At 36.6% G+C, this 16,792-nt stretch overlaps 1 protein-coding gene across 13 annotated transcripts in view; it reads right to left on the reverse strand.

The window, feature by feature from the left end:
* NEB (nebulin) overlaps positions 1 to 16,792 on the reverse strand; it is a 619,289-nt gene that overhangs the window by 63,672 nt on the left and 538,825 nt on the right. For 8 of the 13 annotated variants that reach the window (XM_044074886.1, XM_044074893.1, XM_044074887.1 and 5 more), the window contains 4 exons: positions 14,027 to 14,119; positions 10,422 to 10,514; positions 5,548 to 5,640; positions 788 to 880 (listed from right to left, as the gene is read on the reverse strand). In XM_044074886.1, the coding sequence (XP_043930821.1) occupies positions 788 to 880; positions 5,548 to 5,640; positions 10,422 to 10,514; positions 14,027 to 14,119 (372 nt within the window). The remainder of the gene's footprint in view (positions 1 to 787; positions 881 to 5,547; positions 5,641 to 10,421; positions 10,515 to 14,026; positions 14,120 to 16,792) is intronic. The other 5 variants (XM_044074898.1, XM_044074894.1, XM_044074899.1 and 2 more) reach the window with 3 other exon arrangements.

The raw sequence follows: 16,792 nt of genomic DNA on the forward strand, positions 1-16,792 counted from the left end.
ATGTAATAAACTCCTCAGAACAGATGTACAGAAACTCCCTAATCACATTCTGCAAGTTACCACCCTAAGTAAAACTTAACAACGAACTGGAAACTACGCAGTGTGCATTAACAACGAAAATGACAAATCTGACAGCTGAGAATAGAAAGTAATACTTTAACATATGCTTTTGCTTACTTTAATCCTATAAAAATATTGACATCTGCAATTATGAATGATTTATAAATTAACCATCATGCTTAGAAGTGCAATAAATTTACCAAGCCTTAAAAAATGCATGTTTATCTGCTTTAAGCAAAGTAGTTCACCTGTTTTAGAAGCAAATCACTAAGAATCTGTTAAAGCACATGATTTGGCACGACTTTAAAACTTAGTAAAAATACTACTACAAAAATAGCTCTGCTCTACTATTGTGGTCATCTCTGGAGTATTATCATTTGAAAATAACAGTCATGCTCTTTTTTGAGCTGGTAATTAGGTAGAGGCATTGCAAGGTTTTCAAAATATTCTATAAGGAGAAAATTTTATACTATATTTTCACTTCTCCATCAAAAAGAATTACAAATATCACCCAAGGATACCCAAGCAATGCCACTACTGAATGAATGAATGAATGAATGAATGAATGAATAAATACATAAATAAAATAACTCCATAAAGTGTGCAACACAGCATGTTAAAACTGCAAATAGCTATTGTGATGTTAGAGGGAGAATGACGTTTTAGTATAATGAATGAGGAGAAAATATCACACTGGTAAGTTAAAATGAAAAGTATCAGCCTCTACCGAGCTGATGTTCCTCTGGGTTTCCTTTATACGTTTCAGTTCTGGAAGGTCTGGAACTGCAATTCCTTTTCCAATGCCCTCTTTGTACTTTATCTAGAGAATTGAGGACAGTAAAAACAAGAAGACAAAAAATAAGCATGCAAAATACATACAAAACATTACCTGCATTCCAAAATACATCACGACATAACAAAGCACACAGTTATCTAGTTCTGAACTAGATTTTTGTAACAATAACAACACAGATAGCACTTCTGTCTGATATGTTTGCAGGGCCTACCTGGTCATTATTTCAAATCATAAAACATGGACTTTCAAAGTACCTAATAACCTTTTGTGTCACAGTTCACACCTTTTATTGCATGTGTGAGGAGAAATTACTATCTGAGAACCCCAGCTGACTGGGGGGGGGGTCCTTGTAGTCTGTCACTAAGCATCTAATATTGAAATGCTAGTATGATGTAATATTTTACAGCTGGGGTAAAAACTAAACAATCTTAACTGGTTGCATTCAGCAGTAGACATTACTAGAACAAGAAATAAATGTTATGTATTTTACAACAGTGCTGAGTGAAGCTGACCCAAATCTTTCTGCATTTGTCAAGCTTGACTATATTATACTTCATTTAAACTGCAAAGAATATCAATCACCCAGTGGAAGTACGACTTGAAAACAAGGATACTGTGTGTAATCCTGCACCAATCAGAAAATGGGAGTAGGACATGAGTGTGAGTACAATGTGTGTGATCCTGCACCAATCAGTGAATGGGAGTAGGACATGAGTGTGAGTACAATGTGTGTGATCCTGCACCAATCAGTGAATGGGAGTAGGACATGAGTGTGAGTACAATGTGTGTGATCCTGCACCAATCAGTGAATGGGAGTAGGACATGAGTGTGAGTACAATGTGTGTAATCCTGCACCAATCAGTGAATGGGAGTAGGACATGAGTGTGAGTACAATGTGTGTGATCCTGCACCAATCAGTGAATGGGAGTAGGACATGAGTGTGAGTACAATGTGTGTGATCCTGCACCAATCAGTGAATGGGAGTAGGACATGAGTGTGAGTACAATGTGTGTAATCCTGCACCAATCAGTGAATGGGAGTAGGACATGAGTGTGAGTACAATGTGTGTGATCCTGCACCAATCAGTGAATGGGAGTAGGACGTGAGTGTGAGTACAATGTGTGTGATCATGCACCAATGACCTAGGACTGTGAGAACAATGTGTATGATCATTCACAATGTGTTGGATGGTGTAGCTCATCAAATGTCCTTTCCCCTGTGGTGGAACATCCTCAAGAGTTGATTATAATAAGAAGGGAGTACACAGGAAAGTAACTCATATATGGGGTACCTCATATGTGTGGTGAGTTTTGCTTTCCACAAAAAAATGGTTTTCAAGAATGCCATTTTGGGCTGCTTATTCTGAAATGTCATTTTTTATTACTGTTCTTCACACTAACGTCTTAGATCCATCAGTATCAGGCATGGCTGCTGAAGTGGGCAGGTATCAATGAACTAGTATTTAATTTGGAGTAAAGAAAGACTGTGCAAACAGGAAGGAACATATTAGTTATTCAGTATATTGTACTAATGCTTATGTCATGGAGTCAGAGGAGGAATGTTATTTTAGAATCTCTGTGACCAGGAAACTGAAACATGTTATGTGGTTACAGAAGGTTGTAGTAAAAAAAAAATCTTGAGATCCTGTGTGAAGATGTAGCTAGACTGAGAGCTGAAGAAGTATATACACTACCTGAAAAACTAACATTCTGCCAGTGAATGTGATGCATAGACTGAAATGTGGGGTTCCATGCATGGCAACTCACATGCCAGTAAACTAAAAAAAAATTAATGCAAATGGAGCGGATGGCAGGAAAAGGTGTAAGTGAAACATTCAGCAGTAGGAAATATAAATCAGAGTGGTATCAAGGACATTTCTTTCTCCCTGAGAGCAAAACAGGAAGGGATACTGCTGCAAGCTGGAGAGAATACAAATCATAAGTTATGTATGGAAATATTTACAGAGTAGAAAGTGTCAGGGTGGAATGAATTTATATTTGATGTATTCCCCCAACAGAAATAGACTGCCAGTAATATGGAGAATGGTGGTGTGGGGGTGTTATGGGTTGTATTATTAAAAGTTGGTTTATTGCCATTGTCTGATACATAAACTCCATAATGGTTTATTTGGCTGATGAGTTTGTAGGCTTTATGCTCACTTTGAACATTCAGATAGCTAGCTAAGTAATCTGTAATGCCTTGAACTTAAATTATGCCAGGAATAATTAAAAAGCATTTTCCAGTTTTCATTTAACTCTTTGTTGAAAGGCAATATGCTGTTTATACATCTCTCTGTGTTTTTGAATATCTGTGGTGCTTTAAAAATGAAGTAAACAAAAATGTTATGTCCTTTATTTTTACTTCTCAAAAATAACTTGCAGATTTTAAGATAAGTAAATTTTACTAACTATTAACTTGGATAGTAAGTGATGGATATTTGTGTATTGTGGAACAGTTTTTTTCCTTTGGCTACCTGGTAGTGAATTATAAAATGGGCGACACTGTACAAGGAAAAAAATGCATATACTGTTAACATTGACAGCCTTTGGTGATAATATTTTAATTATTTAACAGAATTATGCAGTGTTCCCTACAATGAGTGATCTCACATAGCTGTGTACCACACTGTAATCGAGTATTGCATATATTGGACTCTTTACCTTTGTCACAGACATATCTCACCACATTTTATATGTATAAATTAATCCTTTTCAATCGATACAGTTAGACAAGTGTTGGTTTCACTCGACACTCTTGCATGAAATAATACATTATAGCAAGTTAGAGTTAAGTTTAAAATGTTTTGGCAGAAAAAGATGATAAGTGCACTAAATGAGATTTTTTTTAACAAAAGGGTGTAAAAGCATGGAAAAGCTGGAACTGATGTTAGAAGTGAAGTTACAGAAACAGGTTCTGAGTGTAAGAGTATTAAAACTGTTACAGTGGTGCACCTCTGAATCTAGTACTTACTGCAGAAAAGAGTTTTGGCATTCAAAGGGTCTGATATGCTCTTGAAATTAGAACCACATTCTAATCCCACAGCTACAAAAAGTATGGATGATTCTCCCTTTTTTGCAGCTGTATTTCCCTAGGCAACTTTTCAACAAAGCTGTTGAAAATATCTGTATGACACAAATAACAAATGTAAATTGTTTTTGCCAACGTGAATTACTTCTGTTTTTATTTCTAGTTGGTTGTTATTCCCTGAATTATGTTTCCCTTAAATTACCAATTGTTCTGGGTCATACCTGAAAATGGTAGGGTCTTTAGACCAGCGCACCTACCCATTTTACAAATGTATAAATTGAATAAAATAAATATATGATAAATAAATAAAACTACAGTGCCAGCACAAGCAGTGTTAGGGGATAAAACTCTTATTACAGCTTTTAGTGACTTTGCCAAATAATGGAGCTGGAAGGAAGATGGGTGGGGGGAGAGGGGAGTTGGTTGGCTAGTGCTGGTGGTGGTTAATGGCTTGTTGAGCTCCATTGGAAGCCCAGGCAAGACCAGTTATTAGGCTGAGCATGTGGGATGGCTGAGGAAGCATGGCTGCTCTGGGTTACAGTTCAGGCATGTCCTCAAAGGCCATACTTCACTGCCCACCCAAACCTACACAAGATAGCATCTGCACACTGGGGGAGGAGGTAGGATCAATAGAAAAAACTCACAGCAGTCTGAGACTTCCACATATGACCCATCCTGATCTGCAATGCCTAGCTGGCATCACTTCTCCCCTACAGCATGTAGGTGGAGATCAGAGGTTCCCTTTGTGCAGGAGATCTTCCAAAAATGAGGTCCTTCTTATGTATTTCACATCAGAAAGCCATCAAGGCATAGCAACCGCAGAGGAAGGGATCATATGGACCTGGCAATGGAGGCAACTGAGATCAGGATCAGAAGTGAGTCCCCCTACCCCCAAAAAAACCTAGAGTATTTTTCAGGTGCCAGTTGTATATACTGAGGGAAGTGCTATAGCACAACCAATAGAGTAGCAAATATTTTCAGTTTGTCCTCACATCCTCATTTTGCTGCCCCTGACCAGAGCCCATATTTAAAAAAAAGTCCATGTCCCCAGATACTCATTCTACATCTAAAATTGTACATATTTTAACTGATGATTTATTCACCCCTGCAGAAAAAGCTCATTGACATCAATAATCCTATTTAGGTAACCAGAACTTTAAATAATTATTCACATACTTTTTTCTGAAACTTGCTCAGAAAAAAAAAAATGTTAATTTCAATGCATACAGAATTCCTGGCTACAGCCTTATGCACATGTGGACAACATGTGTTTCCTAGAGACCCACTCTCATGTATCTCCTTTCTCTGACACCTACACCAAGTCTTTGCTGTACAAATCTATTAGCAGGCTGGCAACTCCTGAGCAAGATCTTAGCAAGAACCTGATTTCCTGTACTGTCTGAATGTGATAACTGCTTGGATATGCTGCTCTGAATAGGTACTAGCTGGTTGCTGTAACTCAGATCTGCAATAACACGTGTTACATGTTTGCACATGATAAATGGAAATCAAGGTGCAACACTGTGTGTGTTAAGCTTGACATGACTTTTGCTGGTTAATCCAAAATGTTATTAGCCAAGGATAATGTGTTCAGTGAGGAGGAAAACCAGTGAGGTAGGGGTTACGATAGCATGGGTGAGCGGGTATAAATTGAGCAAATATACCATGCTAATCGCCTCCTGTACACGTTTAACTCTTTCCATCTCTGGGGTATCCTTAAGAGATATTCCTCTTCCAAGATCTTCTTTGTACAAAATCTTAATGTCCAGAATCAAGACAACAAAGTTAAAGTCATAACAAAGCTATGCACAACCTTCTGCATGGCAGAAAACACACACACACACACACACACACACACACACACACACACACACACACACACACACACACACACACACACACACACACACACTGTCTACTTGCTTTTTTGCTCAAATAGTTTAAGGAAAAAACTAACATACACAGACAGAGACATTGCTTGACTTATGCTGAAAATGCGAGTATGAACGTAAGCAGGTTTCATTTAAATATAGTTATCTAAGATTAACTTATGTCTGCAGGTCATCTTAATGCATACTTGTTTTTAACACTTTCTTGACAGATTTCTTTATCTAGTAACAATGTCTATGTCATAGGAAAAGTAATATGAAAAATAACAGCAAACATAAATCACATGAGTTAATCAAACATTAGAAAACTATTAGATGTTGGTAGGGCACACTATTTTAAAGCCACAAGTGAAAATCAGAGCTTAGTTGTTAAATTACTAAGTATTGTTGATATTATGTATTGCAAACACAGTTATTCTATATTTTAGCTTTTTTGGTCGCACATCTTATTTAAATGAAACTGCTATTCAAATAATTCATTTAAGAGTTGGAGGTAACTCTGCAGTTTTTAGGCTGTTAAGCATAAGAATGGCGCATTAAATTATATCTTTACATAGTCACCATGACAAATAGCTAATGTGATATTTGCATTTCTGCACTTATGTTATACTATGTGATATTTGACCATTACCCGATTCATACAGCACATATTGTTTTTGTCTCCCAGACCAGAATTCCTGCTTATCATAAGTTGTTGTTCGACTATCACTTCAGTTCTGCATATGCCTTATGATGTCTCCTGAGTGATAGCTTCAAGCCCTTTTCTTAATGTAAATACATTTTCTCCTTTCTGTCTCCACATCAGTTTAATTGGGTCAGGAAAGGTATAGAGAGATGCAACAATACGCATACCTCTGTATCGTCAAAATAAAGCTGCTAGGAGTTTTGCCATGAATATTGCCATGTATCAATCTGTGCTTAGCATGAACCAGTGTGTTGTAGCTTTGCAGACTATACATTTTTTTTAAAATGAGGTACAGCTTACTTGGATCTTAAAACTTAAGTCATAGTTAAAGAGGGTGGTCTGGAAAGAAACTGGGTCATATTGCCTTTGGTGCAGAAGGTTGGGGTCTCTATTCTCACACCAGGTATTCATTTTCCAATACTGGCACTGCAGCACAGCATAAAGGGGGTGCTGCAATCCTTAGTGTGCCATCCTTTGGATGATATGTTAAACCAAGGGCCCACCCATCTGCCTGACTTGGGAACAGCTCAGGTGAATGTTAATGATCCCCAGTACTTATCAAAAAGAGTGGGGGAAGTTCCCTGATGCCCTGGCCAAATTTCCCTTAGTCAGTATGAATACCACTTTGGGTCTCCCCTGAAAACAGGCCACTGGCCTAGTGGGACTAACCCAGTAAACAAAGTATAAATAAGTAAAAAATCTTGTTAACTGTTGCTGCATGTCATTGGCAAGCGTGTGCTGTTTGGGGGTTTACTAAGCAAACCTATTTTGTGCACATGCTAAACTTCCTAACCAGTTATAATGGGGAATATCTCTAGCCTTTAAGCAGAACACATTTTAGTGGTTGCTTTAGGAAGTTAAACTGTGGGCAAAGAAATTAATGCCTATATAGCTGAGATTCAATGAGTAGAAGATTGTTGCATTCAAGCAACCTAGAAATGAGAGGAACCACATCAGAACAAAGGGAATTCTACATGTTCTGAAGGGCATAAAAATATGTTAAATTATGTAATCACAACATTTGCATTAGCCGCTGCACTCGAATCACTCTCTGTCTCCCTACAGCATTCCAACCCCCATAGCATTTAATCTTTTATAACATGTTTTAGAAGCTCACATCTTGAGTCTGCACAAGTTATTTAAAACTCAGTGATGCAATCTCATTAATTAAGATTTAAATGAGGAAACTGGATTGAATTACGAGCATATCTGATGTGATACAGAAAATGTGAAAGAATTTAATGGTTTGAATCAGTGACAGGCCATCACTGAGGAAAGTTCTGGTACTGGAGGAGTGCCATCATGAAAGCAGGATCATGAAGAGGGGAAACTACAATGGTGTAAGGGGTGCAAACAGTGATAAACAAGAGGTTGGTGTGTTGTAGAATCTGTGGATGTGCAGTATTTCTCACTTTTTGAAGGAGCAGATTCTGAGTTGAGCAAAAGGATGAACTTGAGTGAAATTCAGTGGTACTGCAGATTGTGAGGTCTGAAAAAGGCTGAGGTTTAGTGAAATTGAGTGGCACTGTGGAATGCTGGACACAAGGACTGTGGTAAAGGAAGACAAGGGAGACAAGTTAAAGGTAGAATGATAAGTATGCTCACAAAAACAAAATGGGGCTTAGTATTCGAATAGAAAAAATATGTATTACACCTTTAAGACAAAATCATTTTAATTGCTGGTACTCACTGATTGGTCCTTACGTTTTTTTGATTGTACATATTATTGCTCTTTTTATTTCTTTTTGTTTTGGAGAAGTCTCTTTTTATACATGTGAAATATAGTTTAGTAAATGCAGTATACAGCCATTCAGAGCAATTTTTTTATTTTTTGGCTTTTGTTTTCTTCTCTTCCATTTTGTCAAGTATTCCCCTTTTTTCTTGTATTATAAAAACATAATGATGGCAAAAGAATACCGGGGAGACAAAAATAGTGAGAATGAGGTTAAGCTTATACGTGATTCAGGGCAGAAATAGGGAGGGCACTGAGAAATGTGATCAGTACAGACAGCAGATAAGATTAAGAAGTAAGCAACGGACTGTTGGAGCTTCTGATAACATAAGTGAACAGAGATATTTACATTTCGGCTTAAAGCTCAGTGAAGTACTGAACACATATTTGTGACTAGAAGTCTGAGGCTTTACAGGTATGTAATAAATGCTTTTCAGTATTATAAAAACACTGTTGCTCATTGTTTAGAAAGAGCTTGCCTGCAATACAGGAGTCATTTTAGATACCCTGCAAACTGTCCACAGTTGTGCAAAGTACATGATTGCATATTCTAAGCAGAGAGAAAGTTTCAGTAAGCTGCAATAAAGGGTAATGTTTTTTTTTCTAGAGCAAAAGACTTCATAGCTGTTCACTTATTAATGGGTATCAGGTTTCAGGCTTGCCAAGCAGGCTTAGATAACAGGCTAAGACTAACATCTAGTCCTAAGTCTTGGTCATACACTGCCGCCTAAGGTACTTACTAGAAGGTCTGTTCTCATATCCTATTGCTTTCAGTGCTGAAGTAGCCAATGGCTGAGTCATGTTGGTGTACACATTGCATACCACCAAGTCTAATAACAGGCGGATAGCCAACCCCCCCACTGGTCTTGCTCTTTTTTCATTGTATGTTGCTTTATTAGAGATGGGGGCATGGGAGAGGTCAAAGAAAAGTGCAGAGGTAACTCCCCTTCCAAATAGGAAGTTTCATGTCCATTTTTTACTGAATTTACCATCAGTTGACATTGACAGTCTAAGTAAATAAAGCATGATTTAATCAAAAGAGCTGCATAAATAGGCCATCTTTTTAAGATCAGGCTGGACTTTAGTAGAAGACATTCATACAACTGTATCAGCGGTTGGAAAAAAAAAAGTGTGTGCACATTAATTTATCATGTGCTAACACAACTATACAAGTCTTTTGTATAGTTGTGTTAGCACATGATAAATTAATGTGTACTGTATGACAAGGCCCCCTGGCAGAGAGGCCATCTCTTCCACTCTGCACTTGACTCTCATTTGTTTCCCAGCTGCAGTTCAGACTTGTGAAGTACGCGTCTCATCTGTTTGTCTATGTAAATTTTCACTGGGTGCTTCAGTTTTCTTTTACAACCCAAAGCCATGTTATAGGTAATTTGTTTATCCTCCAAATTGCCTGTAGGTGTATATGCCATGTGTGAGTGACTGTGTATCTGTGAATCCTGAGATGATCTGCCATCCACTCTAGGATTAGTTTCTTTGCCTTGCATTCTGTGTGTGACAAGATGTGTTCTGGCTCCCTGTGACCCTGAAATGGATTAAGTGGGTTACTGGAAAATGAATGAAGTTAACATAAGTTTTTTTTTTTTTGCACAACTGACTCAACACTTATAATATCAGATTGTGTTGCACAGAAATATACTAGCAGGGGTAAATCAGACTACACTTTATTTTCCAGTTTTTGCACAGTCACTGCCAGCTCTTATAAAATGAATCTGTGTGGTATCATAGGTCCTTTGTAAAGCTGAACCTGAATACATACACACACACACAAACACACACACACACACACACACACACACACACACACACACACACACATATATTTTTTTAAAAACAAGACTGTGTTATGTCACATGACTTGCCAAAGATAGGAGAAGCACTATCGTTGGTACAGGGTGCAATTTTCGCTAACATTTCTATTTTCTACCCTACATGTTTGTGTTTGTAAGCACATAACAAATTTAAAGCATTAAGCAGAACATTTTTAGAAATTGGTGTAATTATTTCTATCCACGTTGAAGCCTTACTGCTTCAGACATAATATCATAGTGACTATGTAAGCGATATTTTGGCAAAGTCTTGTTAATGCTGACTAGGCAAAGGTTAATTCTAGCTGTAAAACATATTTTCCCTCAAAGGTTAAGCAAGGAAAGCTGAGTTTTAGTTGGATAAACGTGGAAAGGAAGATAATAAATAAATAGTATCAGCTGCTACCGCGCTGATGTTCTTCTGCACATCCTTTACTCGCTTCAATTCAGGCAGGTCAGCGACTGGTATTCCTTTTCCAATACTTTCTTTGTACTTTATCTACAGAAATCACACACATTAAGAACAAAACAAGAAGTGAGTACACCAAGTACACAGATAAAGAAAGTTGTGATAATCGCAAAAAAACAAAACAAAAAGGAGAGAGAGGAACTCTAGTAAAAAATGTTTTCCTTATCTCACACATACTTTCATCCTTTCGTCTTCTGACACAGCTTGTAATATTACAATACTTGGTATTGAAAAATATGTTTAAATTAAATGTATGAACATGATTACTTGCCCAGCTCATATATATCTACACTTGTCTTCTCTTTTCAGAAACCAACTGCTTAATACAAATATGCTCTTACAGCTTTTAAATGTAAAGCATACTTTGCTGAACTAAGTATTGCTAAGTTAGCTGCATCCGGGATCCGATGTTTAGAGCAGTTAACCTTAATCCTAATCTTTTACTTTGTCCTGCAGACTGCTGAGGCTGCAGGTTAGGATGCCACATCAGTGGCCCATGGATTTCAGTGTCTTTTACAGTTACATGTAGTTCAGAACTCATTTTGGTCCCAAAAAATCATCTGCATTGCAGTGACTATTTTTCATACTGCACAATAAAATTTAAAATCAAAGATTTGTATGTTCTGTAATCTGCAAATATGAATGCGTTGCTTTGCTTTGCACTTCCAGTCTGAAGTATGAACATGTTTCACAATTTTCACTTATCATTGTCATCTGTTTTGCCACACTGTTTGCCACACATTTAAATAAAGAAAGCTTGAGAGGTATGCGTGTTCTTTCGATCATAAGAAAACACTCTGCAGCTATGATATGATGATATCAAATAGCTGTATGCCTTGTATTGGTACACATTACATTTAACGATGACAAAAAGTGTGATAATGTAATTATGAACACTTAACTAGCCATGAACCTTGTTAACAAGTTTTTTTTTCACATCTGTACCCAGAAATGAATCATTATTAATAGGGCATTTAACAGTAACTATAATCTATATGCTACTGATAATTTTTTCGGGGAAGATATAATATAATAATAGTATCAAATTATTTTTTCTGGGATGAACAAGTGCACAGTGAACATTATTTTGTATGGAATGTGAAGTTATTAAATGGGCTAAGCTTTATCATACATCTAATACATTCTTTATAGTCAATAAGAATCTCCAGAAGTCTTTTTGATTATGAAAATTCTAGAACTGAAGTATGAATGGTGGGAAGCCATGTTTTTTCACATAGAAAGGTGCCTACCCTATATTAGCTGCATTCAACTGTTGGCGACTTTGGAGTTAGCCAATCTACTTCATTTAGTAGTTTAATTTATTATCAACTCCTACAGTATAATTTTACCCCTATGTTTCTAAGCTGATTGCTTCCTCCTTGTTGTATATATATATATATATATATATATATATATATATATATATATATATATATATATATATATATACACACACACACACACAATTGATAAATAAATCCATTCTGTCTTTACACTGTCTACCATAGTTGTATCCTAGGTTTGCATTCTGTCATCTTGCTCAGTTATCTGACTATTGTTGCTTTACAATCTCTTGTTTACATGCTTCTACTATGTCACTGCCCTAATTTTGGTATCAGTGTACAGGTTTTTCATTTTTTTTGTTCATTTAACTACTGCTTTGCTACATTTTGCAAATGTTGGATCACATTGTGCCTTCTTTATGGTCATTTTCAAATTCACATTTACATCTAGTAAGTACAGAGTCAGTGTATTCATCATTTGTTTAATTAAAGGGCATTTTTTCCCTGCTGTTTACTATTTAAGTTGCTTCTTCTTCTTCTTCTCTTGTAAAAATAACACTCGAGTGCTCAGTGTGGTCTCATTTTAATTAAAATGTGAAACAGCCATTAAATAACGACTAGCAATCCTATCCTGCGGATGTCTCTGAGAGAAAAAATGACCTTACACAACTACCAGGATGGATTCCTTTTTTGCAGTGGATGATGAAAAAAGGATGTTGGATGTATTTTTGCATACTGAGCCAAATCCTCATATTGGGCATTACATTTTAGGCTGACCTTACTGAACAGAGATCAGATAACACACTAACACTAGCAGCCATTATCAAACCTGCGGCCATATGAAGTGGCACAATTGGTGCTACTATCAGGCTCCTCTTCCTAGATTCAGTTGGTTTTACTGCAGAGGTAGTTGATGGCTCTGACTGATGTTGATGAATCCATTGCATACCTCAAACTCCAATGACAGGTGGATGACCAACCCTCTTTTGGTCATGCCTGCCTTTCTTTATGATATGTTGGTTATCTACAAACAGGGCATCTGAATTGTCAGAGTCTCTAATAGGATGTACAAAGCCAATGTTCCTTACAAACAAACAAACAAACAAACAAAAAATTGTCTTTCTTTTTTTGGCAACTTGATTGTATCACAAGATCTGTGTAACTGAGACAACTTTTAAGATCAAACTAGGCATTATCCGAAGACATTCACTAAACTGTACCAGCAGTTGGAAAAAAAAAAAACGGCCAATGTAGGCAAGTCTCTTACATAGTTATGCTAATATTTGTTGACTTAGACTGCATTGTACCACAATGCACATTGCATAGCATTGCTCCCTCATATTTCCTGGTTCTGCAGTTTGGTTCTTAATCGGGGTACCTTCCATGTAAAGTCTGCCTATTTACCCTGTACGTTTTTGCTGGGTGTTCCATTTTCTTCCCATATCTCAAAGATATACTTCAGATGAATTGTCAGTTTTCCAGATTGCCCATAAAGTGTGTGTGCCATTTTAGAGTGACAGTGCATATGTGTGTGTGTGTGTGTGTGTGTGTGTGTGTGTGTGTGTGTGTGTGTGTCTATGCACATATCCAGAGACAGGCTGGCATCCTGTCAGGGATTACTTTCTTTGTCTTGCACCCAATGAGTGCTGCGATAGGCTCTGGCTGCCCTGTGACCCTGAAATGGATTAAGTGGTTAATCAGAGAATGAATGAATGTATCATATAATTTTGCTCAGCTAAGTTAGCACGTATAATATCAGTCTGTGTTTTACAATTCTCTGCTGTCACTGGTAAATCAGCTACGCATGATCACATATTTTAGGTAGAGTCATTACCAACAATTATAAAATGAGTCTGTGTTGTATCCATAGGTGCTTTGCAAAACTGAACATGCACTTACAAAACAAGACTGTGTTATGCCACACATGACTCACAAAGCAGGGAGAAACACTGGTTGGTGCAGGGTGCAACACTAAGCTAGGATTTCTAGTATTTAGTCTGTATAACTGAGTTTTTAACAATTACAGCAGATATTAAGGCAGTAAATGAAACATTTTTAGTAGTGGGTATAAATTACTCCTTCAGGAAGCCTGTGTTTCTTCATGAGTCAGTATTAGGGTGACTGTGTAAGAGGTACAATCTTGTTAATGCTAGTTGGGAAAAGATATTTTTTCAAAGGTTAAAAAGGGGAAATGGAAGATGAGTTTTAGTTGATAAACAGGGAAGGTAAACCACAAGGAAAAACATTATCAGCTGCTACCGAGCTAATGTTCTTCTGTGTCTCCTTTATTCGCTTCACTTCTGGCAGGTCAGCAACAGGGATTCCTTTTCCAATATCTTCTTTGTACTTTATCTACAGATGTTATACACATGAAGAACAAAACAAGAAATAAGAATACTCTATAGAGAAAGTTACGTTAAATAAATATAAAGTGCTTCTATTTTCTCACAGGCACTTACATCATCTCAAGTAAGGTTATATCATCACTCATTGCTAGAGACAATGTGTTAAATGGATTAAGAATTGCTAGTTACTCAATAAATGTATAATAACTCTTATTACATAATACCTACATTTGTTTTTCAGTAATTGCTTTCTCAATATGGATATTTTTATATCAAATATTATGAGGTACTTCACTCTTTTTGATCCTGAGAAATCATCTAAATTGGGGGGAGGTGACAATTTTCTAAACTGCCCAATTACATTTTGAAGCATAAATTCATGATAGTTTTATGCTCTTTAAACTGGAACAATGAAATGCATTGCTGCATTTGATTTTTGCTATTTTTGCATTTCCAGTCTGAAGTATTAACAAATGTCATACATTTTACCTACTTGTCACCAATTGCACATTTGGGTAAAGAAAGGTTGGGTGGAATGCATGTTCTTTTGTGCATAAAGACACATTCTCTAGCAGAGTTATTATGATATCAAATAACTGCAACCTCTTGCAGTTATCGCATTACATTCTGTGATGGCAAAATATGTCACAATATTACCCCTAGGATTCAATAAAGCCTACACTAAGTGTATATTGTTCTGAGTGAACAGACAATATAGACATAACTCACACCTTCCTCTTCCTAACTTTAGTTTTCCTGCTAATATTCTTGCACCTTTAAGTATTGACAGGGGTTCATAAAGGTTACCACAAAGTTTACACTATAGTACACTTAGTGTAATCTTTCTGAGTGACTAGAAAGCACAAAAAATGATATAAGAATTATATTGAGTACATACCATGTACAATTAGTGTATACTTAGTGAAGGCATTATTGAATCTGGCCCTGTGTCTTTCTGATCTACTATATAATGTGTGACTCTGCAAATTTTACTTGTTCTTTCTCTTCCTTGTCTCCTGTTCTGGGATGGGTGTGGGTCACTGCTGTCCTACTTTATTTACTAATTGCTACTTATTACATTTCTACTGTGATATTTTATTAATTTTTCTCTATCTATATATGCAACTGTTTCCTACATTGAGAATGAAGCATTGTAATTTTGTTCAGCTACACTGCTGTGTAGTTCTGAATGACAATAATGTTTTCTTTGACTTGACATTCTTTAGTTCTTATTGATCTGTTTATTCTGTGATTTTAGAATATCGCTGCTTAGGCTATATGCAGTGATACTAAGATACAAAATAACTGCAAGTTTTCATTTGTCAGATTATAGTCAGTAATGGCAAAGTAAGTTACAATGTTACCATATCTTTTGGTGTTGCATAGGAGATGTACCACTAGTGTTTAGCATTATACAGCACATTTTAACTTCAACAGTCTGCTGACTCATTTCTCCTTTGGTTAAAAGAATCTACATTTATAATTGTCAGTTTTCCAAAGTGTGACTGGGTGAGTCCAAAAACTATGAATAATCAAGTGTGATTCTCAAGAAAAAAAACAACAAACTACAAAGGTCATGGTAACATATTAAAAAAAATGTTTTTTGAAGGGGTCAAGCCCCCTGTACTCCCATTACTCCCATTGTGGAAAGATGTACCACCACACTGCGCTACTTATATATATGCATTAACTCTAAGACTGATGTACCTTTGAAAAAAATATTATTATCCAAGATACAACAGTTTGGGACTTGCTATACATTTCTCCCTAATCTCACTTCAGTGTTAACAGTTCTGAAGATTGCACTTCGCTTACAATGGGAACCCTTCTTCTAATCCAGCATTTACAACTTTAGCATTGATTTAACTCTACTGAGTACCTGTATTCATAATTCTGTTTGGCAACTGCTATCTATCTATCTATATCTATATATATCTATATATATATATATATATATATATATATATATGTGTGTGTGTGTGTGTGTGTGTGTGTGTACATATATATATATATATATATATTTATTTAATTTATTTATTTAAATTTGTTGACCGGGAGTGTCCGACTGGACATGGGTCCATTTTCAGCGGAGGCCTGGGGAGAAAAGCTCCACAGTAAAATAAACAGACAGTAGTTACATTGGATTACATAGTGATTAACAATTTAACATAGAAATTACTTACAACATATTTACAGATGAAGAACATAGTACATCAGTAGACAACTAGAATCTTTATCTGTGAAGTACATAACAGGCATTAACAAATGTAACAATGAGAAGTTCCTGCTGTATAATAAGTACTAGGCTTATGAGCATCTGAGCTTGCTATAATCAAGGTAGTTAGTGGAGTGGAAAGAAAGGTAGTGGTTGGATGGGGTGGGTGATATTAAGAGTGGGAGTTGCAAGGGCATAGCCAGCATGTTTTTAGGTGCGCTTTTAATAAAGTTTTGAAGTTGGTGCATGATGGTACGGAGGTAATTGTGGGTGGGAGTGAGTTCCATAATTTGGCTATGGCGCAAGAGAATAGTGCTTCACCAGCAGAGTTATTGGCTTTAGTGATCTGCAAGTGATTTTTGTTGCTGGATCTTAGTGGTCTGGTGGTGCGATAGGGTTGGAGTAGATTCTGGAGGGATGGGACATTTAGTGGATGGTTTACTAGTTTGTGGGCGAGTGAGAGTT

This window comes from Protopterus annectens, chromosome 6.part0 (genome assembly GCF_019279795.1).
Source record: "Protopterus annectens isolate FY-2018-M chromosome 6.part0, PAN1.0, whole genome shotgun sequence".
NCBI classification, from domain to species: domain Eukaryota; kingdom Metazoa; phylum Chordata; order Ceratodontiformes; family Protopteridae; genus Protopterus; species Protopterus annectens.